General features: G+C 57.4%; 1 protein-coding gene across 1 annotated transcript; it reads left to right on the plus strand.

Moving 5' to 3' along the window:
* The first annotated feature begins 2,340 nt into the window (after positions 1-2,340).
* On the plus strand, positions 2,341-22,963 carry PADI6 (peptidyl arginine deiminase 6). The gene is made up of 16 exons (XM_082685588.1): positions 2,341-2,458; positions 3,216-3,399; positions 4,623-4,695; positions 6,810-6,877; positions 7,535-7,649; positions 8,424-8,549; positions 12,448-12,626; positions 12,859-12,962; positions 16,334-16,445; positions 17,688-17,795; positions 18,007-18,161; positions 18,838-18,994; positions 19,093-19,216; positions 20,188-20,258; positions 21,321-21,482; positions 22,511-22,963. Exons 1-16 carry the CDS (start codon positions 2,367-2,369, stop codon positions 22,754-22,756), a joined length of 2,076 nt encoding a protein of 691 aa, XP_082541714.1. The 5' UTR covers positions 2,341-2,366; the 3' UTR covers positions 22,757-22,963.
* Positions 22,964-23,406: the final 443 nt, after the last annotated feature.

Below are 23,406 nucleotides of genomic sequence, written 5' to 3' on the forward strand. Positions count from 1 at the left end.
TTTTTAAAAAATATTTTACTCTTTTATTTGCCAGAGAGAGAGCACAAGCAGAGGGATCAGGAGACAGAGGGAGGAGCAGACTCCCCGCTGAGCAGGGAGCCCGATGCGGGGCTCGATCCCAGGACCCTGGGATCATGACCTGAGCCGAAAGCAGAGGCTTTAACCCACTGAGCCACCCAGGCACCCCCATAAAATAATCTTTAAATAAATCTTCAAATCAATCCATCAGTACAGACTGAGATGTAGGGACAGATAACATTGCATAGGGATAAGGTACACAGAGCTGATTGTGCAAAAACTGAGGAAAATTTACTGAATTACAGTCCTCGGCTGAGGGGCACCGTCTACAATGAGAGCACACGGGCCTGTGGGAGTCTAAGTAAACTTGCCTCATGGTCACAAAGCTCTTAGTTTGATTGGAGAGCCCGATGGAAGCCCACAGAGGCATTTTTTTGAGGGTCACGGGGTCATGTCATCATGGGCACCCCAAGAATTTATTGAGCATGTATTATGTTCAGGATTCTTTTATGGGTGATTCAGTGGTGAACAGGAAACCCCTTGGAGAGGGAACAAGACCCACTCTAGATCCCTCCAGATCCCATGCATGCCCAGAGAGGTCTCCATCCCCCAGGTTGAGAGTGTCCTCCCCACGTGCGCTCAGAACCCTGCACAAGGCAGGGCTGTCCGAGCTCAAGGGGGACAGAGCTCCCAGACTGTTTGGCTCCAGAAGCCAGAACCCAGCCCTCAGCAACCCCTTCCCAGCCCGACCACCCCCTCCCTCCGGCCCACCTCCGGCTGGCGTGTGTGTGAGCCGGGTGCTGAGCACCGGCCACCTGTTTAATATTTGCCACTTTCAGCCCAAACAGAAGGGCTTTTCGGGTCTTCCCGGCTGACCCATAATCTCCAAGAGCCTCCTAAGTAAAGCCACCCCGACAGGTACGTTGCATGCTTAATGCTTCCAGGGAGGGATACTTCTACTTTTTGTCCTGAATTTAACAAGCCCCTGGCTGACCGAGCAGACTTCACGCAGGACCAGCTTACGCCCCCTGTGCCGTTACACACTGGTTACACACCACCTCGTCGTGTGTCAGTGTCAAAGACTGAAAATGAATATTTCTACCCATCGCAGTGTGGCTCTGCTGGGAGGCTCCAGCAGCCATAAAAAAGGATAAGGATGCTTTTCACATGCTGCCAGGATGAACTTCTCTCCAAGTTGTACTATGAAATGCAAACAGCAAGATATAGATACTGTGTAGCATTTGCTGCCACTTACATAAAAATAAGGAGGGAGGATAAGCATGGTGTTTGCTTGCTCAAGCATCACATTTATTTGGAAAGACACTGAAGAAACCCATGCCCCTGACTGCCTCCAGAAGGAACTGGGTGGGTGAGAGATAGAGCAGGAGGGACACTGTTGCAAGCCCCCCTTTGAACTCGGGACCCTGTGAACGTGGTACCTATTCAAGAACAGATAGACTTAACCACAGACCCTCACTTAAACCATGTCATGAACCCTGCTTTAGAGTTAGCTGGCGGGTCCCTGGTGCGGGAGCCATCCTCGGTCCTTTGCTCCGTGAGCTCAGGGACGATGGGAGGCAGCTGCTGAACCGGGCTCAGCAGGGACTCCTCGGCTCATTCATTCCAGCAATACTTGCCCCGCCCCCTCTGGGAGTTGTTGCCACCCCTGAGGACAAGAAGCACCCCACCACCTGGACCACACCCCAGACCGGCCAGGCCCAGGAGTCTATAATGTTAACAAGCCTCCTGATCCTTTCTGCAACCACCATGCATCAAGGACCACTGATCCAGCTATTTTGCCCGGCTCACCTCGGGAATTTTCTGGAAGGGCTGAGGTCCCGGTGCCTGGCGATGCTGCTGCGCGCTGCCCTCCTGCGTGAAACCCCATGTACCCTCTGTAGATATTTGCTCCTGACAGCAGCTTGCAGCCGAGTTAGTCCTGCGGTGTCATGGCCAGGTTGCCCAGCCCCCTGCCCCTACCCTCACCCCTGCCCCCGGCCCTAGCTCCCCAGAGCCCCTCTTGCTTCTAGTTCAAGGCCAGAGACCTAAGCAGCCAGCCTCAGAGGCCCTGGATCTGTAGGAACTAGCTGCCTGATTGATTAGGAGCCACGGGGCTTGGACCCCACCTGCTCCTCCATGCCACCCCCCCGACCCCAGCAAGTCTCAATGGGGAAAATCAGCCACACCTGGGCAGCTGTTGAAGCCTCCTTAACAAGGGAGTGGCCTGGGGAGGCCCTGAACCCATAAGAGGGGAGGACGCAGGTGAGCCCTGGGGTTTAAGTGAGGCTGCTGTGTTGAGTCAGGGTCGTCTTGCAGGTCTGAGGGTTGACGGCTTAGAAGGCCGCGCCATGTCTTTCCAGAGCATCGTCCGCTTGTCTCTGGACAGCCCGGTGCATGCCCTGTGTGTCCTGGGCACGGAAATCTGCTTGGATATCAATGGGTGAGGAGCTGGGGGCTCTGGCTGGGGGGGGCAGGTGCCTGCCTCATGTACGGGGGTACCCCTAGGCTAGGCGGGGGTCACTGCCCTTCTCTGCACCTTTGGCTCCTGCCTCATCTCCAGGAGCCTGGTTGGGGTCTCTACGGGCCTTGTGATCCTGACGCTGCAGGATTCTGACCTAAATCCTGCCTCAGCCCCGTATGGGCTGTGGGACCTTAGAGAAACAATGCCTTGCCGATCCTGTGCCCTTACTGGGGAAGCAGGGGTGAGGTTGGCTCTCCAGGAGGCCATGAGGATTAATTAAGGTGGGGGGGAGCTCCTGTAAATTGGAGCCTTAGTGGAGGGGGAGGGGTGGAACTTGTTCTGGAGGCTGAGTCTTCCCCAGAGCCACCACGTGGACCTCCCGAGGCTTGGGTCCTGTTTCTCCCCCTATGGGGAGCCCTTCTGGCTCATACAAACGGCTCCTCCCTCCACGGGCTTACAAATAAGATGTAGCTTTGGTAATTTCTGGAGACTCACTGGGGGGCGGGGTCTGGGCTAGAGCTGGTGGGTGAAGGACACGGGCTCCTTGGAGTGGGTGAAGAAGGCAGGAACAGGCTGAAGATGGAGGTCCACAAACCTGTCCTGGCCAGCTGGCCTCTGGCTCAACACCCCAAGGGGAGCCATGGTCCGGGCCCATGCCCCACCAAGCCACCTGCCCTGCGGTCTAAGGATGGAGACCCCTGTGCCCTGAGATCTGTCTCCTTGCTGGACCAACCAGGTGTGCCCCAGAGAAGTGCAAGTCGTTCACGGTCAGTGGCTCTCCGGGGGTCTTGGTGGATGTCCCCAACACAGTCCAGGCAGGGAGTGGAGAGGAGGCTGCCCCGACCCGGTGGCCTCTGTCACATCCCATAGACGTGCTGGTGAAGATGACCGCCCCCAGCTCTGCCATCGACGGTGACAAGGTAAGCCTGGGCGTGGAGGTGAGGGAGAACCCCCTAGCTGGGGGAGGGGTCAACCCAACCCCTAGGGGCTCCCTCCTGGAAGCTGGTGTTTCCCTGGGGCCCCAAGTCTGTGAACCATGCAGGTGTTTTGCTTGCCATTCAATGCTTGCATCAGAATTGTGAGGGGGGCGCTCGGTGACCCCAGGATGCAGACAAGCGGGGAGGGAGGGCGTGATTGGCTCCAGCTCCATGCTGCTGACCACGATCCTGGGCCAGCTTCCCAACAAGCTGCTTTGCACATCTGGCTCAAAGGTTTTAGCAGCAAAACTCAGATGGCCTTGTTTGGCTAAAGCTGGTCTTCGGGACCTTTAGTCTCCTAAGGCTGGAGAGCTTAAGGAAACTGAGGAGCTACCATGTAGTAAATGCATATGCTGTGTCCTGGGTATCTGGGGTTCTATTCCAAGAGGTCAGCCCTACCCCCATCTTCCATATGTGGAAACTGAGGCACAGGATGACCTTTCTCAACCTGAAAAATGTGACTCTAGTGGGGGCAGATCTAGGGTTTGAGCCCAAGGCCGTGTTCTTTCTCCTGGGCAAGCTGTCCCCCTAATGGGGCACCACTGGTGGCAGGAGGGTGACCTCCTTGCAAAGCCAGCTCCCGGGTTTGCTGTTGGGGGGGTTCTAGGACCGCCTCTGATGGCTCCTACAGGGTCATTGGGACCACCTGGGACTCTAACACTCACCTCCCAGACCACACCCTCTGCCAATTAAGTCAGCCCCCGGGGGAGCCCCAGCTTCTGCGGCTCAGCTGTCCAGCTGACTCCACTGTGAAGTGGAAGTGAGAACATGAAGGCCCGTTCAGGACCAGGGCACTCGGCCGGCAAAACTTACTGGAACGGTCTGCTGGTGACTGGCAAGAGACCGATGGGCAGTACCCGTCCGCTGCTGCCCTCTGCCCAGAGCGGCCCCTCCCTAGGAGGCACAGGGCACCCTGAAGCACGACGCAGCTCCCAGGGAAAACTCACAGCTGTGACGCATCCTGGCTGAGCCCAGAGGACCCGAGAAGCGCTCTCTGCCCCAGAGACAGCCAGCACGTGGAGGGCCCTGCCCCCCAGCCCCCTGGCTGACAGCAGAAGCTGTAACGGAGGCTGAAGTCCAATGGCTGGCTGTGGGTGCTTAGCCCAAGGTCCCGTTCCTGCTCCCCCCGCCATCCCCCCCATGGGTGCTGGGTGCTGTCTCCACAGGTTTCCGTCTCCTACTATCTGTCTGATGAGGATGTCCCTGTGGCCACGGCTGTCCTCTGCCTTACCAGCATCGGTGAGTACCCTGGGGGGTGGGGAGGGGCTCTCCTGGCAAGAAGACCCCTCCTGTGGGTCCTGGATGGACCCATTCCCATGGGCCATCCCAACGTGCCCATTCACACAGTCCCTTCCAGCCACGCTCACTCACCGCTGACCTCATTCCCTGAGCACAGGCATGGGAAATTCCCTGAGCTTCTACTGTCTGGCCTGCCTACCCTCGGCCGAACCAGCATTCTGCCTCCCGTGTTACCATGGTGGGTCTGGTGCAAAGTTCACTTTCTCACATCCGGTCCTCTCCCCACTGATTCAGAACCTTCCTTCCTCAACTTCATGATGGAGGAAGCCTCTACTCCTCTCCTCACTCCTTTTCTGGATCATTCCAGAACAAGCCAGAACCTCTATTCCTTTAGTAGGAGCAAACTATGCTGTCTACTGTCTTAAGGAACAAGAGAGAGCCTCTGTTCTCTTAAACCTGATTCTGGATCATCTTCAAACTTTTTGAAGGAGATCCCCCAAACTTTTCCAGCCAGACATCTCCCACAAGCTTGACGCAGGTATCCGCTGACCCCAGCATCACTTCTTGGATGTCTAACCAACGTCTCCATCTTTACTATATCCCGAATGGAACTGGTTCTACTTCTGGGAAGATGGTGGCAGAGGAGGAGGACCCAGATCGGTTTCCTTTTCCTCCAGCATCTACCTTCCTGGTGGTCTTCCCATCGCCGTGGACTGTGGTCCTCCCTTCTAGCCAGTCAGGCCTAAACCCTGGGGGTTCCTCTTCCCTCTCCCTCCACCCCTGTCGGTCCTTATGTCTTGTTGCTGATTCCTCAGAGTTCGCTGGAATCCAGCCACGAGCCACCTTGGCTGCTCTTGGCTGATCTGAGCCACCATCCTCTCCTACCTGGGTCACTGCACAGGTTCCCCGCGTGGGAACCCTGGCCTTCCTGTTCTACTGTCCACTCCTGACCTGGCTCCGAGAGCAGCGTGTCTTCAGAAGGCTATCTGATAATGTCTCCTCAGATCAGAGCCTTCTGGTGCTTCTTCTGCATAGTCGCACGAAAGCTGGCGTCCCTTTTATTCACAAAAGCTACATGAGCTGGGTGTCTACCTCTGCCCGGGGGCCTGTTTCTCTTCTCCATGCTCATTCTGCCCTGGGCCCTTGAACTTACCACTTCACACTTCCTGTTCTAATTGCTTTTACCAAAAATAACACCAATTTTTTTTTCCCTCTTTCTGGCCTCTGTTTATATTTCAACTCTTTAGCAGACTTCGGATTGTCTAAAACTAAAACGACCCCCCCAAGCCCCTCCTTGTTTCCTCAACACTTTGCCATCAGATATAATGTGCATTTTACTCATTTCTTGACCCCTTACCACTGGTGTGTGTGTGTGTGTGTGTGTGCGCGCGCACACGTGTGTGCCCTCACACTCCCATCCCCAAGATTGCAGAAGACCGAGCCTGTCTCGCACGCTGCCATGTCCGTAGGACCCAGAACTGTACCTGATTCCTAGCAGGGATCTGGTCCCTGAGCATCCCTGACCAGGGGCTAAGTACACACGGCGACTGTGGTCTGTGCTCCTGGCCCTGGCATTCCAGCTGGGGTAGAGCACATCAGGTGATCCGCTCTGTGAACGAAAATAAAGCCAGGGCAAAGCTGCACGGTGGTCAGCGTGCGGTGGGGAGGAGTGGAAGGTGGAGTGTGGAGACTGTAGGAGGAGCCTCGGTGATGATCCTCGAGCCCAGCCTGGATCCCTCTGCTCTCAGAGGCTTGGAGATGCTGTGGATTGGCCCTTCCTAAGTCTTAGAGCACCAGGAGGTTTCCAGAGCGCTAGGAACATCATTCATTCTGGGGAGTGTCACCTGGGTAGTCTAAGAGGCACGAGATGGATCAGGACCACCTTGGCTGGTTTTGTGACTTCCCAGGGGGTTGGGGGAGACACGCGGGTACTTGGTCCTCTCCAGGCTCGCTCAGAGAAGCAGTCGGCCTCGGAGGACCTTTCTTCTAAGCTGACAGCATGCCTGAAAGGCTGGGCATCCCTGATCCCAGCTTTGGGCACTGCTGGGATTACCTGGCACTCCGAGGCTCCATGCAGCAGATCTGGGTGGTGGAAACTTTCTCTCTTGTTTCAGTGGTCTCCCTGGACGTGGACATCTACCGTACTGGGCAGGTCCAGATGACCAGTGACAAGCAGGCTAAGGTGAGGCGGCCCGGGGAAGGGCGCGGGCCCACAGACTGTCTAGATCACACAGTGTCTTCGAAGTCCAATGGCTCCAACACAATCCAAGTTGGTAAAGTCCAGGACACCTGCAGGGCTCAGTCCATTAAGTGTCTGCCTTCGGCTCAGGTCATGATCCCAGGGTTCCGGGATCAAGCCCCGCGGGCATGGGGCTCCTTGCGCAGCAGGGAACCTGCTTCTCCCTCTCACTCTGCCTGCCACTCCTTCTGCTTGTGCTCGAGCCCTCTCTGTCAAATAAAATCTTTAAAAACAAAACAGAAGTCCATGTCTAGCTCTTTCAAAAAAAAAAAAAAAAAGAAAAAAGAAAAAGCTAGAATGTCTGGTGACGCTAAGTCCCCATCCTAGCTTGGTTGTACGGTCAACCAGAACCAGAACAGGCCCCCTGTGTGGGACCGGGCGGCTCAGCACTGAAATCAGGCGGGGAGCCGTGACCCGACCCAGCTTCCTCTCTGCCTCTCCACCCACTCCCCTGATGCTGCCTGCTTCTAAGTGCCTGAGTTCCCCAAGAGGTCCCAGTCCCCCTGTAAAGCCTCAGGTCCACTCCTGCTGTGGGGTAGCATCTGGAAAGCAGGATTTCCCTGGCTTCTTCCTGAGTCAACATTCCTGTCGTCTTTGCAGAAAAACTGGGTCTGGGGTCCCAGCGGCTGGGGTGCCATCCTGCTTGTGAACTGCAGCCCTGCCGACAAGAACCAGATTGTAGACGAGAAGACCACGAAGGTGTTCCTTCCAGAAGGTGAGGACTGGCTGCTGTCCTGGGACTGCTGCCGCTTTTCTCCTGGGACCCACCTCTCCCTTGGGCTTTGCTGCCATGGATGCCAGGCAAGGGTGTCCTCACTCTGAGCCTAAAGTCTCTTGTCAGAGGCTTGAAGCTTATAACTAGGAAGAAAGAGTCCACATGGCTCTGGCTTGGGGGCAGCATGGGTCCTGGTGTGGGATAGCAACCTTATTTCCTGGCTATGGACTTGAGCAAGTTAACTTCCCTGGTCTCGCTTTCCCATCTGTAAAATGGGGATGATCTAGCTGGCTTCACACATTAGATGAGAAGGCCAAACCGAGGGTTGCAAGCATCTTCCAAAAAACCCTCCTGTGACCTGGGCCAGGAGCCCCAACTGTCTTAGGCAAGAGCAGTCTTGGATCTGGTCCTCCCTTGTGGTTGGCACCAAGGTTCTGGGTCTTAGCAGTATAAAGGGATGCCCTGGTTCACACCCAGGCTGGCGGGGGACCCTCCTTGAGCGGACCGTGCCAGGCCCTGTTCTCAGTTTGTAGGGGCTGTGTACTGGCCCCAGCTGGGGTCACGGCCATCCTAACTCCCGGCAGACCCCAGGATGACAAGTTGCCCGCGGCCATGTGGGGAAGCAGGGAGCAGAGACCTGTTGCAGGGCTGGGCCAGAGCAGAAGGCAGAGGGTCCCCAGGACCCTGATATAGGAGCCCCAGCCCTGGCCCGACAGCCCCTTCCCCTCCTCCCTCCACCCCTGCAGCACTGGCTTTATCTTGCCTTTTGCCCAGAAATACAGAGTCTGTCCCAGATGACCCTGAATGTTCAAGGGCCCAGCTGTGCTTTAAAGAAATACCGACTGCTTCTCCACACCTCCGAGGAAGAGGCAGAGAAGGCCAGAGTCTACCGGCCCCAAAGTGAGTTTCCTGATTGTACCACATCCAGCTCTGTCTTCTCTTCCAACGCACCAGGGGGGAGCCGAGGCCAGGTTGTTCCCAGCAGGGACCTTGTTGGAGGCGTGCAGGGACTGGGGGCTGCAGGTCGGGGCCTGGTAGGGCCATGCTTGTGTCCCTGAGACCCTCCGGCTGCCATCTCCCTCTCCTCGGGCTATACATGTGGGCGAGTCAGTGTCCCTTCAAGCCACTTCCCCAGCAGGGATGACAGCAGTGCCTGTCCAGCAAGGTTTCACGGCTGGGAGATAAGAAATGCATACTGGCTGAAAGCTATTGCCTTATACAGACCCGCTAAGCTCTTCTCCCAATCACTCCTGCCGGGATGGGCCGTCTTCACTCCTCTACAAGGCCCCACTAGATTGAGTTTCCAGAACTCGGAGGCCAAGGAGTTGCGTGGCAGCTGTGCCCGCATGTCTGTCCCTGGCATCACACCGCACCCTGCCCGCCTGTAGCCCTACCAACCTGGAAGGCAGGTGCACGTTCCTATCCTATAGATAAAGGCCCAAGGGCTGTTGGTTCAGAAAACAGAACTGGGCGTGTCCAGCAAAATGTCCTCGAACGAACAAGTTTTTGATGTAACTAAACTGACTTAGCATTCAGTGCCTCTGTATTCATCAAACTGACATTAACGTTGCTTCTGGAGGCATGGGCCAGTAGGCTCCCTTCTCTGAGAAGCCAAGTTCAGCTTCCACTGGGTGACTAGGGAAGGTTCTGCTCTAGAACGACCATCCCTGGTCTCCAGTCCTGGAGAGCACGCCTCGGCTGCTTCCTGACCTGTGCTCAGGGGCTTCCACTTGTATGCTGGGTCTAAGCCAGCTTCAGGCCATGCGGATGCTCTGGCCCAGTGTGTTCCCTTGTGGACGGATAACCGAGACCATGACTTGTGTACCTTGCTAAAGGTGTACTTCATCACCTGTGTCCAACTGTCAGGGCAAAGGAGTCTGAGGGGAGATTTGCAGAGAAATAGAAAGCCAGAGAAAGTTCTAGAAAGCAAGGAAAGGAAGCCTTTCATGAGGGCCGCGATGGGCCGGGGCTGATGCTGTTGTTAGGGTAATCAAATCCGCGGTAATGTCACAGTTCTCAACATGCCCGTCGTTCATGAATTTGGTAAGAATGTGGGGCTGGAAGTGAAACGGACAGACCGTGGATGGGCACGTGGGCCGAGTGTGCTGTGAAGGGAACCGTGGGGAGGTGGTGACTAGGGGCTGGGAGGGAGCAGGGAGTGACTGGAGATGAACGTAGCCCATCTTGTGGGGGGTGGGGTCCAGCAGGGGTGGGGGTGAGGGAGCAACTCAGGAGGAAACTAGGGAGGAGAACATCCTCCTCGGAGGACCCTGGAAACAGGATCACTAACAGACAGGAGTGTGACAATCATGTTCTGAGCCGCAGTGACAGCAGCTCTGAGGCTTGGTCCCCTCCTAAGTGTGGTCTCTCAGCGTTGTGGTTCCTCTGGCTGCTCGGGTACGAAAGTGCTCCGCAGACTTGGCTTACTCGGAGTTGAGGCCTGGGGTGGGAAGGGACCGGGCGTGTGTGCAAGAGAGCAGGCGTAGTTCTTGGAATGGGAAGGGAGGGGAGGGGCAGAAAGAGGGAGGAGTTGGCAGGGTGGGGGCTGGGGTGAAGAATCATGGAGGTGGGCGTGTAGGTGACCTAAAAAGGCAGGAACATGCAGATGGTCTGTGTGGAGGGGACGTCCGGGCCGTGAGCATGGGGAGGCACATCTGAGGTGGTGCAGGGCTGTCTCATGGCAATGAGGTCAAGGAACAGCGCAGACTGGATGGGCTGGGCTGGGCTGGGCTATGGTGTGACCAGCCATGACCACAATCGTGGGGAAGACGGACCAGGGCTAGAACAGTCTATGGAGGACGGCGCGGCGAGGACGGGGGCAGGTGGCGTGATCTGCTAGAGTAAGCTTCAAAGGGATTAGGATTCTTGAAGGATGAAGACATGAGCTAGAAGTATTGAGGACAGACCCTCATGGTCCTAGAAGGTAGGGAGAAAGCACGACTCACATCCATATTGACTGGGTTCTGGGGTCCCAGCTCTAGAAGGGGAAGTTCACTCCCTGTTCTCCAAGTCTGCTAGGGATGGACAGCCAGGGACTGAGCAGGGGCTGGGGAGTGGCTTGAGTTCAAGGGTAGGGGAGCTAAGAGCTGAGTGCGAACAGGAATGCAGGCAGGAAGAGCCTGTCTGGAAGCTCAGGTACTGTTCTCCCTCCTTACCCAGAAAATGGGGCTGACAGTCACAGCACCTGCATCAAATGTGGGGAGGGTGCATAGGAGTCCGCGGGCCTCCGCCATGCTTCCTGGCCTATAGGACAGCCACAACCAAATATCAGCTATGCTTAAAAACCAACAGCTAGAAGAGAGACCTCCCACCCCCCAGCCAGCCACAGAAGGACTGAAGTGGCTGGGAAGGGCCCGCAGCAGGCAGACCTGGGCCCCTCTTGAGCCCCTCTTGAGCCCCACTACGCCATGGAGCATCAGCTTCATATGCAGGGGCCATGGGGAGCCCAGGGCCCTGTGCAGTTGAAGCTGCTGAACGTCCTTGGGGCGCCAAGCGGTGTCCAGCACAGTCTAGTTGTGACGGCTGGGAACCCGGCGATGCTCCAGGCAGCTGTGAACCTGCACAGCCTGCTGGAAGGGCTGTGTCCCTGTGCTGGGCCGCTTTGGGGGTCCTGGTGGCAGGCTCCACCTTGTCCAGGTGTGCCCCTTTGAGGCCTGGCTCCGGGCCAGCAAGGGCAGCCTTCAGGCCGACTAGAGGCAGGAGTCCCCAGGGGCAGTCCTAGCTGAAGCCGTCCCAAACGCGGCCAGCAGAAGCTGGGGTCCCCCGCAGTTGGCACCCCAGGCCTGTAAGGCTTTCTTGCTGAGTGCCCCATAGCTAGTATCTGGGGCACAGCCACCACGCAGGCCACCGCAGTGCCATCACCCAGAGTAAGAGGTCAGTGAACCAGAGCCGTGCCTCTGTCCTGGGGACGGCAGTGACCTCGGCAGCCATCTGTGGCGTGGTGGAGTCCGAGGCCAAGGCAGCTGGCCCCCGCTGTGCAGAGGCATGTGGTGCCCGGATGGTTCTTGGTGACTCAGGGAAACCGAGACTGGGATTTCCTGGAGTTGGAGTCTAGAGGCCATCAGGGCAGCGTGGCCATGCTGGGAATGGGTCGGAAGGTCAAGGAGAGTGGCTGGAAGGTCAGGTGGGGAAGTTTGGTGGCTTCGGGTCAGGACCATCTCTGCAAATGGACAGTGAACAGAGTTTAGTAGAGATAACCGCAGGGTGTGGTCAACTTCTCTGTTCTGTGTGTGGTTTTCTGTTTCACACCCCCAAGAAGCCTGAGGGTACTGGGACCCGCACAGCGGATGGGCGCTTTCCTGAGCTTCTCTGGAAACGATCCGAGGTCTGCCCTGTCCGACAGGCTGTTCCCACCGGAGCCTCCCTGCCGCTTACTCGAGGAGGGTCTGCTGTTTCAGACGAGGCTGCCAAGCCCACCTTGGCTGCTTCTCCCCTTCGAAGCTCTTTAGGATTTCCTCCCCAAAGCTGGTCCGAGAATGGGGCCAGCTGCCTCTGGCCTTCACCCCGGATCCGGAGCCTCGAAGGCCGGCATCTTCATCCGAGCCCCAACCTTGTGATACGTGTGCTAGGGCTTTGAACAGCGCTGCTGAACTCTGGCCCTTGTTTGTGAACAAACACTTGATTGTCCCCTAAGCCCCACACACCAGAAATGCGGGGACAGAAAAGCCAGCTTCGTTCCTCCTCGGCCAAAGCTCCCGGCCTGGCTTCTGCCCGGAGGAACGAGCTGGCACCCCGACCGTCCGAGGGGGAGATGGGCACCGGGCTATGTCAGCAGCTGGCCCGTCCCTTCTGTCCTCAGGAGACAGCTCGAGCACCTTTGAGTTACTGCTGGGGCCTGGCCGGTCCACCTACACCCTCACTCCCCTCGAGAGCCCCCTGAAGGAAACCTTCTATGTGGAGGCTGTGGAGTTCCCGTCTGCCAGCTTCTCGGGCCTCGTCTCCTACTCTGTCTCCCTGCTGGAAGAGTCGCAAGACCCGGTATGTTCCCAGGGGCCGCGTGGGGAGGAAGCCTTTCTCATGTGGCGCAGCAATGGGGGGAGACCAGGCTTGGTGCAGACAGAGCTACGGTCTCGGTCTTGTGCCTCCTGTGGGAGAATAGTTGGCAGAGGACAGGGGAGGGTCCAGAGGTGGGCAGGGGTGCACAGCCTGGGGCTGGGGGGAGGGGCGACGTGGAACCGGCTCACCAACGGGACCCGGTGTGATTTTCCAGTCAATTCCAGAGACTCTGGCGTACAAAGACACGGTGGTGTTCCGGGTGGCCCCTTGTGTCTTCACTCCCAGCACCCAGATGCCTCTAGAGGTCTACCTGTGCAGGTAAGAGACCCTCAGGTCCCTGTGCCAGGTCCTTCCTGGTATTCTGTGCCAGGTCCGTCTGCAGGGTGGGAGGTGGGGGTCAAGATCACTAGACTCCTCCCCATGTCTAGTGAGCTCCTCCTGCCTGAGCTGTCTAGTCCTATCCCCAAGGAAGTCCTTGCGGGAGTCCTTTTTAAACACGAACAGTGCCGGGGACTGAGCCGTGACTGTGAGCCTCCCTCCCCGGCTCTCGTGGGGAGGCGGACGACACCAGGGCTTCAAGTATCGGCCGGTGCTAGAAAGCGGGGTGGAGGATGGAAAGGGAAGGACCGGCCCATGTTCCTGGGAGGCCCAGAGAGCCAGGAAAGGGCAGGCAGGAGTAAGAGCCAGGAGGAGGAGGGCAGGACCCACGCAGAAGGGCCTCAGGAGCTGGAACAGACCCCGTTTCCCGCCTCGATGCCCACAGGTAGGAGGGCTGCACTGTTCAGTCACAGAGCGGCCCTGGCTCCTTTCAGTCTTCTGCTGATGCCTTCCCATCTTTGTGACGGATGCTGGGCCCCGGGCATGTCCGTGTCCATGCCCCAGGCCCTAGGAAGGCAGGAGAGTCAAAGTCGGGAGGAGCTGTCCTGTGCCGCCACTGAGGTCTGGAAGTCTCTGAACTACTTCTCGTGTGCTCATGGCCTGCAGAGGGCCACCCCGGCTGCAGGGAAGCCAGGCATGGCGTCCTAGCTAGGTGGGCAAATACCTATGGAGGAGAAGACAGAGGACCCTGGCTGGCAAAACCCGTCACTCCGGCCACTTGGAAAATCAGGGGCACAAGCAGAAGGCAGGACCCGCTTCAGCTGTTGCAATGGCGCAAGCTGGAGGTAGCAGCGGCACAGGACGGGGTGGGAGCCCAGTTAGGTTCAGGGGTGCGTTGAAGGCAGACCTCCTCTCCCTGGGCCAGGGGAGCTGATGCATGGGCTATCAGGAGACAAGACTGTCCCCTGGGTCTGGGGTCCGCAGCAAGGTGAATGGGAGTGCCGTTGCTGACTTGGGATAGAGTCATTGCTTTTCCCAGAGACTTAGAGCTGGGGCGGCCCACTGGGTCTCTTAACTTCTGGAGCTCCATGGACAGTCGGGAAGCTCAAGATGAGGCTGAGTGCCCCTGGCTGGTGGAGCACGTTCAAAGCCCAGGCCTAGCCATGCTCCTCTGAGGAGTGATGAACCCAGGAAAGGTAACTGAGCGGTGAGCTCTGGGTTGATCCAATACTCCGCTCTGGACAAGATCATAGCGAGGCAAATGGGAAGGGAGAGGAGGTTTGATTAATAAACCAGGAGAGTAGAGACCCAGAGGTTAAGGGTAGGGGGAGAACAGGTGAGGGGCCAGCTGTGTGAAACCAAGAGGAGAAAGAAATGCCCTTTGGGTTTAGCAAGATGGAGGCCACTCACTGTGCAGCGAGAAATCCTGCCTGGTGGGTTCGGAAGCACAGAGGGGACGAACGGGAAGGGGGAGTCCTTTGCAAAACTCTACAGAGATGGGAAGCAAGACGGGGGTGTGCGGCCAAGGGCGGGCTGTTTTTTAAAGTGGGAAGCCGTGAATGAGGCTGACTTAATGATCCAGCAGAGCAGGTCAAATCCGAGCAGGGGAAAGGCCACTCCAGGAGCCACGCTGGTAGGCTGCGCGCACAGGTCCTGTTGATAGGCGGGAGGACTGCTCAACCACAGCTCCAGGAGGGAGAGCAGAGCAAGCGGGTGAGGGACGGGTGAGAAGGACGGCTGTCGGGTGCTAAGGACAAGTTCAGCTCGTCCCCAGGGGCTTTTCTCGCCAACTATTTCTGGTAACTTGAGTTCGAGGGAAGAGGACCTGTAGAAGTGAGCTAACCAGGATTGGGGTTCTGTCAAGCAAAGGGGCAAGGGGAAAATTATGAAGCCAAATGAGGAAGGCCAAGAACTGGAAAGATGGGGTTTGACAGCAGCTGAGGACCAGGGGTCCCAGCAAGGGGGAGTTGGAGCCAGAGCTGGAGGTTTTGGAACTGGCTGCCAGAGGGGGGATCTTGGAGGTAGTGCAAGAAGGGGAACTCGACTCTCTTCCAGGTCCACTGGGGGAAGAAAGACAGAAGAAAGAAAGATAGATAGAAGAAAGATAGCCTTTCCATGGGAGGGCTTCCAGGGAGAAGGGTCCCCAGAGGAACACCGGGTTTCAGTATAAGAAGGGAAAGAGCTTGACGGACTGCCAAGAACAGATAATCCGTACACCAGATCCGTCTACTTGTCTTTTATTATTATTATTATTATTTTTAAAGATTTTATTTATTTGACAGACAGAGATCATAAGTAGGCAGAGAGGCAGGCAGAGAGAGAGAGAGGAGGAAGCAGGCTCTCCACGGAGCAGACAGCCCGACGCAGGGCTCGATCCCAGGACCCTGGGATCATGACCTGAGCCGAAGGCAGAGGCTTTAACCCACTGAGCCACCCAGGCGCCCCTACCTTGTCTTTTATATCTAAAGATTCCTCTTCACTCAGCCATCTGTTGAATGCCTGGTCTCCTAGGACTCCCCCATAGAGGTGGTATGCAGGCACAGCTTGACCCAGCTTCACCTTCCACCAGCACACATCCTTGGACTGTTCCAGACTTTGTCAGGCTGGTTGGCTAGCTGCAGCCTTCTCTGTGTTGACTGGAGAAGTAAGGTTCTTTAGGGGCCCAGAATAACAAAGGGAGTCTTGGGCCTGGAAGACTTGAGTTTTAACTTTGACACCTGGAAGACTCGAGTCTTAACTTTAACACTTCCCAGTAGTGTGACCTTGCTTGCATTCGACTCCTGAGGATCTGTGTATAAAATGAGTGGTCTTAGTACCTGCCTCGAACACATCTGTTCATCTCCAACATGGAACAGAGATCCATCGTGGTCCTATAAGCCTGCTATTATGCCCAACAACACGAGGATCCCCAGGGTCAGAGACCTGCCCCTGTCCCCTGCCAACCATACCAATATGGCAACCTTGTTGGCCATCCCAAGGGCTGGTGGGGGGCACTTGGCTGCTTGGCTTCTTAGGAGAAAAAGAGCCCCTCTGGGTAGGCTGAGGTGGGAGAGCCTGGGGCGGGGTGGAAGGCACACATGGGGTGTGACCACAGGCTGGGGACAAAGCAGAGTCCTAGGGAAGCAGAGCAGGGGCTGACCCTGGCAGTTCTCGACTCTGCTGTGTGCTGAGTGCTGCTGAGCGAGACCCACTCTAAGTACCAGCTCGTGCTCCAAGAAGCGGGGCACAGCAGCTCTGCCTACCCCGGGCCTAGGGGCGTGAGCTCTCCTGACTGGAAGGAGGTGCCCCCTGGCCCTGGAAGAGTGAGGCCATGACTGGGGTGGAGGGAGCCCCCGTTGGCCTCCCCAGGGCTGGCTTTTCTCCTGCGGCAGAGAGCTGCAGGTCGAAGGCTTTGCGAACACGGTGATGGAGCTGAGCGAGAAGAGCAACATCCAGGTGGCATCTGTCTACGAGGACCCCAACCGCCTGGGCAGGTGGCTCCAGGTAACACCCCACCTGGGGAAATCCACCTGTTGGGGGAGGGGCAAGGAGCCTTGCAGGTGGTGCACGTGCCCAGCATCACGTGTCTCTTCAACCTGTCCAGCAAAGCTCAGACAAACCAGAAGTGTCTGTTTCTAGAACTTCAGTAGAGGCTCAGATGGAAGGGCTTGCCCAAGTCCTAGCCATTAAGAGAGAGCTTAGTGTCCAGCTTCCCCTCCTGTTCCAGAATGCGCGGGTTTGAGACCACAGAGCGCCCAGGTGCGAACGGTCCGACACCTTCTCCTCCTGGCTGCTGGGGCAGGGCTCCTCCTACAGCATCCAGGTCAACCCGGCAGGGCCCTGCTGTCTGGGGCTCTCCTCTCCCCAAAGACCACGCACTGGCCACCAGTCTACATGCTACAGCCACAGGACAATGGGACGGGTCGTGCTCCTGTGCTAGCTAGCAGGACATGGGGCTCTAAGTGCTGGGACAGAGAGATGCTGTAGTGAGTCTCTTGCCCAAACGAGGCCATTTTGGGTGGTGAGGAAAAGCTTCAAATTCAGGAAACCGAGCTGGCCATACAAAGATCTGGAGATGGGGGGCTGGCTGTTTATTAGACATTAAAGCTCTCTGGGGGGAGGCACAGCTGATGTGAAGCGCCTAATGGGGGGGGTGTCCTTGGAGCATAGGAAGAGCAGAAGGGCCAGAGGGAGGAAAGAGCCAGACTGTAGACTCAGGATCTTTTAAGACAAGGTAAGGGAGAGAAACGAGTTCACAACAAGGTGGGATGATGTCGAAAGGTGTGAAGTGAGATGTAAATGCTCTGATTTAGGTTTCTCTGGCTGAGAACTAGAGAACCGGTCCTAGGCAGGGGCGAGGATGAAAGTGCACTGGCCGCGGGGGGCTGCGGTCACGGCAAGCACGGTGGCTTCCTCCAAATGGTGAGGGAGAGCAGTCCGCCTGCACCGTGAACCACCAAGGCTCCTTCACAGACAGGGTGCGGGAGGGAAGAGAAGGAAGGATCTCGGTGACGCAGCTTGTAAGCAGGACACCTAGGAGAACGGCTCTGGAAAACCCCAAAGAAGGGGATGCCTGAGCGGAGGATTTCCAAGGGCTGGGCAGGAGTTGACAGAAGGGGGTTCCTGTTGCCTAGCCCCCCGCTGCCCCTTGGAGGTGGCCTGTGTGCAAGGTGTGACCGGCAAGCCAGACGCAGGAGAGCAGGTGATGGTGCCAGGTGACTCGACTCCTTTTCCTATCCCCTCCAGGACGAGATGGCCTTCTGTTATACCCAGGCTCCCCACAAGACGGTTTCCTTGGTCCTCGACACCCCTCGGGTCCTCACGCTGGACGACTTCCCCATGAAATACTCCCTGGTGTGGGGCTCGGTTTGGCTGATCTAAACTCCATCTAACCTGTCAGGCCCCGCAGCTGCCCAGGAGGGATGGGGTTCCCAGGGGGAGAGGGCCCCAGTGGCCTCTGGGGGCAGGGGGTGTGGGGATCTACTGGGCGGTCTGGATCAGGGCTAAGACTGGGGCTTAAAGCCCATCCTTCCTAACAGCCCTGCCCCACTGGGTCTCCTTCCAGAGCCCAGGGGTTGGCTACGTGATCCAATGCACCAAGGACCACAGGGTGGCCAGCATGGACTCCATTGGGAACCTGATGGTGTCCCCCCCTGTGAAGGCGGAAGGCAAAGAGTACCCCCTAGGCAGGATCCTCATCGGCAGCTCCTTTTACCCCAGGTGAGGCAAGAGGCCAGGCGGGGCCCAGCGGGGACCAGCTGCCTTCAAACTGAAGGGACCGCCCCCCTCCCCAACTCCTGCATAATTCCGCAGATCACCTGCACTAGACTATTTTTTTTTTTTTTTAAGATTTTGTTTGTTTATTTGACAGATGGAGATCACAAGTAGTCAGAGAGGCAGGTGGGGGGCAGGCTCCCCGCTGAGCAGAGAACCCGATGCAGGGCTCGATCCCAGGACCCTGGGATCATGACCTGAGCTGAAAGCAGAGGCTTTAACCCACGGAGCCACCCAGGCGCCCCTGCTCTGGACTATTTAAGTTGGCAAGACGGGACTTTTGAGTCTTGGACTGTCACAGAAGACTACAGGTAGAAAAAGCAGATGAACTGTTCATCCTTTCAAGTGGTGACTCCTGGCTTCAGATTTGGAAGGCTGCTCAATTAGTTCACCTAAATCCAAGGGCTACTTGTGCCCCAGGGTTCAGAGCCGATCTAGCTGGAATCCCTTGGCTCCGTCCAGAGTTGGGCCAGAGGAAGTGGTTCTTAGCCAGCCTGTCCTTTATGGACTAGTCCCTTGAGCCCAGCGGTTAGAACAGCCAGTTAGCTCAAGGGAGACTGATCTTGAGCTGGCCAACCCACACTGTGCTGGCTCAAGGCTGGTCATTCCGTGTCTCCCTTAGCAAGGAGGGCCGAGACATGGGGAAGGCTCTGCGTGACTTCCTCTACGCCCAGCGAGTCCAGGCCCCGGTCGAGCTCTTCTCAGACTGGCTGATGGCTGGCCACGTGGATGAGTTCCTCTGCTTTATCCCCACGCAGGACAAGAGTGAGGGAGACAAGGTTGGTGGCGGACGGGGGCGGGGGGTCTCCCCTCCCTTTTAAAGCCCCTTAGAAGCTTCTGGAAGGAAAGCAAGCATCTGACCCTAGTTGTTTCTTAGGGCTTCTGGCTGCTCCTGGCCAGCCCCAGCTCCTGCTACAGACTGTTCGAGGAGAAAAAGAAGGAGGGATACGGAGACGTGACTCTGTTAGAAGAGGTCCGGGAGGACCAGCTCCTTTCTAACGGTGAGCGAAGCCCTCAGCACCAGAGCAGACACCAGCTCCTCCTCCCGGATGTCCCTTCTAGAGCGCCGGTTGGCCATTGTTCCTCCTGGTGCAGGGTCCCAGGGCAGCACAGAAGCCTCATGTGTAGCACCCGAGACCATCTTGTTCCAGGGCTGTTCTGGAGATGCTAGGGGTTCCGGAGGAGGAAGATGGCCAAGTGTATGAGAAGGGGACTTTGGGGAGATGAGGCAGCAAAGCCAGGTGTCACCCTCACATCTACCTACTTGGGGAACATGGAGTCAAGTACCTGAGCTTTGGGACTTCCTGGGTGCCCTGGGCATGTTGTGGAAAACCTATAAGGACAGGCAGAGATGGTGTGTCTGGGGCACACTTGTCCTGTTTGAAAGTCTGTGGGAAGCCAGGGAGGGGTTGCTGGGAAGCTCTCTAGCCCCCTTGCTTCTCCAGGTGCGGCTTCATGGTCACCGGGAAGCCTGTGAGTCACAGGGTTCCAGGAGCTCTTCTAGAAGGTGATATTTAGCACAAGCCACATTTCACACCCCACATGCCAAAGACCCTGTTACCTTAGCTGGGTCCCGAGCGGGCCATCCCTGTCCTAAAGACAAAGCAACTGAGAGGCACACAGTTAAATAATCTAGTCAAGGCCCCAGGTAGGAGGGGTCTGGGTCACGTGGTTTATAGAGCCGCCCAGGGGAGAGAGGAGTGCCGGCTGGAGTTGCCCGCTCACCTGTTCCAAGCTGCCTTCCTTCCTACCAGGGCCAGAGAGGCTGGGGGGCAGCAAAAGTCCTCCCTGGGCTTGAAGGACCCTGACCTCAGTTCCCGGAGGTGACAGGTGACCTAGGTAGTCTCTGGAGACTGGCCAGGTCACCTGTCAGGGTCACCAGGGGCAACAATACACAGGCCAGGAGGCCCGGTGCTGGGAGGAACTGCTCCCCGGCCTCAAGTCCTGCCCCGCGCCTGCCTTCTGCCTACAGGGCGGGAGGCCAGCACCATCAACCAACTTCTAACGGATGAAAACCTGAGGAAGCAGAACAACTATGTAGAGGTAGGAGCCAACAGCGTGAGGGACCATCTCCAAAAAGTGGGGAGAGGCATGGACAATTCAGAAGGTCCTAAATGAGCAGCTACTTAGCCCAAGCATCATTAAAGGGACTATGATCCTTGATCACCCCCTGAAGCATAGGTGGGTACCAAGCCTTCAAGCCCAGGTCTGAACCTAAGCCTAGGAGTAGGGGGAAGCGGGTCTGACCCCCAAAGACAGGCTCTGGGCCACTCAAGTCGCCTGGCGTCTGACCAGAAAATAGAGGATGCCCCCTCCCGCCAACTCCCCTAGGAAGCTCGGAGTTCCAGAGACTTGGACAAGGGTCCTCTCCATGCTTCCAGGAGTGGCCCATGGGCTGTGTTCTCGGCCACTCAGCACCTCAGGCCTCGGCGTGAACCACTGGCTAGGAGTTCCCAGAAAGAGCTTATCCAGATTCCAGCGGGGAGCACAAGTCCGGAAAAGGGCAAGGGCCTGTCCAAGGTCACATGGCTCAAACCACTTCACCCCCTGGGGCCTGGCGGCTCCCGGCGTATGCCCACCCAGGGGCATTCTGGGCAGTGGTGCTGACCTTCGCTGAACAGGGAATGTCTCCGGGGACAACAGGGTGGTACTGGCCAGGTATGGGTCAAACACCATCTGGGCTCCAGTGACTCCTGTCCTGGGGTGGAGGTCATGAGCCTTATTATCAAGACCCAGGAAACAGGTGGTCAGGGCAAGAACGTGCTGTAAGTGTGGGAGCAGCTGCTCAGGTCCCTTCCTAAGGCAGGAAGTAGTGTGCCCACAGCGGACTTCCTCTGGCCTTGGCCTGGCCCAGCCCGGCTCCTCCACTCTGGCCAGGACTGAGGGCCACATGAACGCCCCGTGCTACAGTAGCATCAGGCCAGCTGTGGGATCCGGGCCATTTCTCCAAGCCCTCCCCTCCCTGCTTCCCCAACCCCAAAGGGACCTGTGTGCCCTCTGAGAGGGCGTGCCTGCCAGCAGAATGAAGACGGGGGCGGGGGGTTCAGGCCATGACCCTGGGCTTCTCCACTCCCCACCCACTCCCGTCTCCTTCCTGCCCCACAGAAGTGCATTAACCTGAACCGTGACATCCTAAAGAAGGAGCTGGGCCTGGTGGAGAAGGACATCATCGACATCCCGCAGCTCTTCTGCTTAGAGCAGCTGACCAACGTCCCCTCCAACGAGCAGACCGCGAAATTGTTCGCAAGGCCCTACTTCCCTAACCTGGTGAGGCACGCAGGGGCTGGGCTGGGTGGGGGGCTGCCCTGCTCACTCTGGCTGCTCTCCTCACCTCCCTGATGCTGGACTAGAGCCTCCGGCACAGCAGACAGCAGTGGCTGCAGAAGGGAGGTGAAGTCCTCCCCTCCCCGCTCAGGGAACGCGGCCTCGGGGAGCAGACCCGGCCAGCAGGTCCCAGGCCAAGCAATGGCCATGGACGAGCCTCTGGGTTCAGCCTCAACCCTGAGGGAGCGATGCTACATGCCCACCTCACAAATGGGGTCATTGCTTACCCTCTTTTGAGTCCCAGGGACACAGACCCTGCATTCATTAGTCACACAGGGGTAGCTTTTAATTCTAGAAGACCCAGGAGCCCTCGGTTTCAACGTGGCCCTGGGAGCAGGGCTGGGGAGCTGGGGGGGGGGGGGGGGGGATAGTGTGTTTGAGGAAAAGAGGCTGGAATTAAGAAATGAGAAATGGGGGTGCCTGGGTGGCTCAGTGGGTTAAAGCCTCTGCCTTCGGCTCAGGTCATGATCCCAGGGTTCTGGGATCGAGCCCCGCATCGGGCTCTCTGCTCAGCAGGGAGCCTGCTTCCTCCTCTCTTTCTGCCTGCCTCTCTGCCTACTTGTGGTCTCTGTCAAATAAATAAATAAAATCTTTTTTTAAAAAATGAGAAATGGACACAAGTCAACTGCCAGCGCTGGAGGGAACTGCGTTCCAGGAGAGGTGCCTGGATTAGTGTGAAGTTAACTTCCTGTCCAGAGCAAGAGGAACGCAGTAGGGGAAGGAACCAGGGAGGTCTGCAGAGCCAGACGGTGGCCTGACAGGATTTCGGTTTTGCTGAAACACGTCAGGGACGCGGGAAGGTTGAGGAAAAGGGAGTTGGATTTTGCCGAGGTCGGCTGGTGTCCACAAGGGGCAGAGCTCGAGAAGATGCCCTGTGTTTGCTGAGTGTGGGCGACCCTGGCCACCGAGGGGCTTTCTTCCACGGCTCAGACCCCACCCCGGCCTGGCCTGGCCCGTCCTCTCTCTGACAGCTGCAGATGATCGTGATGGACAAGAATCTGGGCATCCCCAAGCCTTTTGGTCCCCAGATCAAGGGCATCTGCTGCCTGGAAGAGAAGATCCGACAGTTGCTAGAGCCCCTGGGCTTCCAGTGCACCTTCATCGAGGACTTCGACTGCTACCTGACTGAAATCGGGGACTTCTGCGCCTGCGCCAACATACGCCGGGTGCCCTTTGCCTTCAAATGGTGGAACATGGTGCCCGAGCCCCAAGCCTAGCCCTGGCCCAGCGCGAACAGCCCAGTCATCGCATTCTGCAGCACTCCGATGGCCTGCCTGTCCCTCCCCCAAGCCATGCCCATCCCTCAAAGTATTCTGAGGCAGCGGCAGACGCGGCTCAAATGTGCTCGAACCCCCTTGGAAAAGGGTCCTCAGCTGAGAAGTGGTTACTAAGTATCCATTAAAGTCCTAGGTGTTCCCAGTGCATTTTGGTCGCAGCTGCCTTGTTTTGAGGACGGGGAGGACAGCTGAGAATGGAAAAATGGAGGCCCTGGGACTCCTGGGGTCAGGCTGCCCCACCTGAGCAGGGATGAGGGAAGGGACAAGGCTGGACTCAAGATTCCTTCAATTCGTTTCTAGTTTAAGCCCCTCTGACATGCTGGGTCTACACGCCTGAGCACGGGGACAGCCTCCAGGCTTGGGGAAGGCGAGCAAGAAATCACCCCCTGTAGGCAACCAAGAAATCACCCCCTGTAGGCAACCAGCCTCTCTGGGGTCAGAGGGACAAGATACAGTAGGCGCGGGGCGGGCCAGGGTGGGGAGGGGTACCTTTGTTAACCTCAAGTGTCCGGGAGAGAAGAAATGCCCACCCTGGGACCTGAAGCTGCCTCTTTCCACCTGTCTGCCAGCCCCTGAGCAGATGGCACAAA

This window comes from Mustela nivalis (assembly GCF_964662115.1).
Source record: "Mustela nivalis genome assembly, chromosome: 10".
NCBI lineage: Eukaryota > Metazoa > Chordata > Mammalia > Carnivora > Mustelidae > Mustela > Mustela nivalis.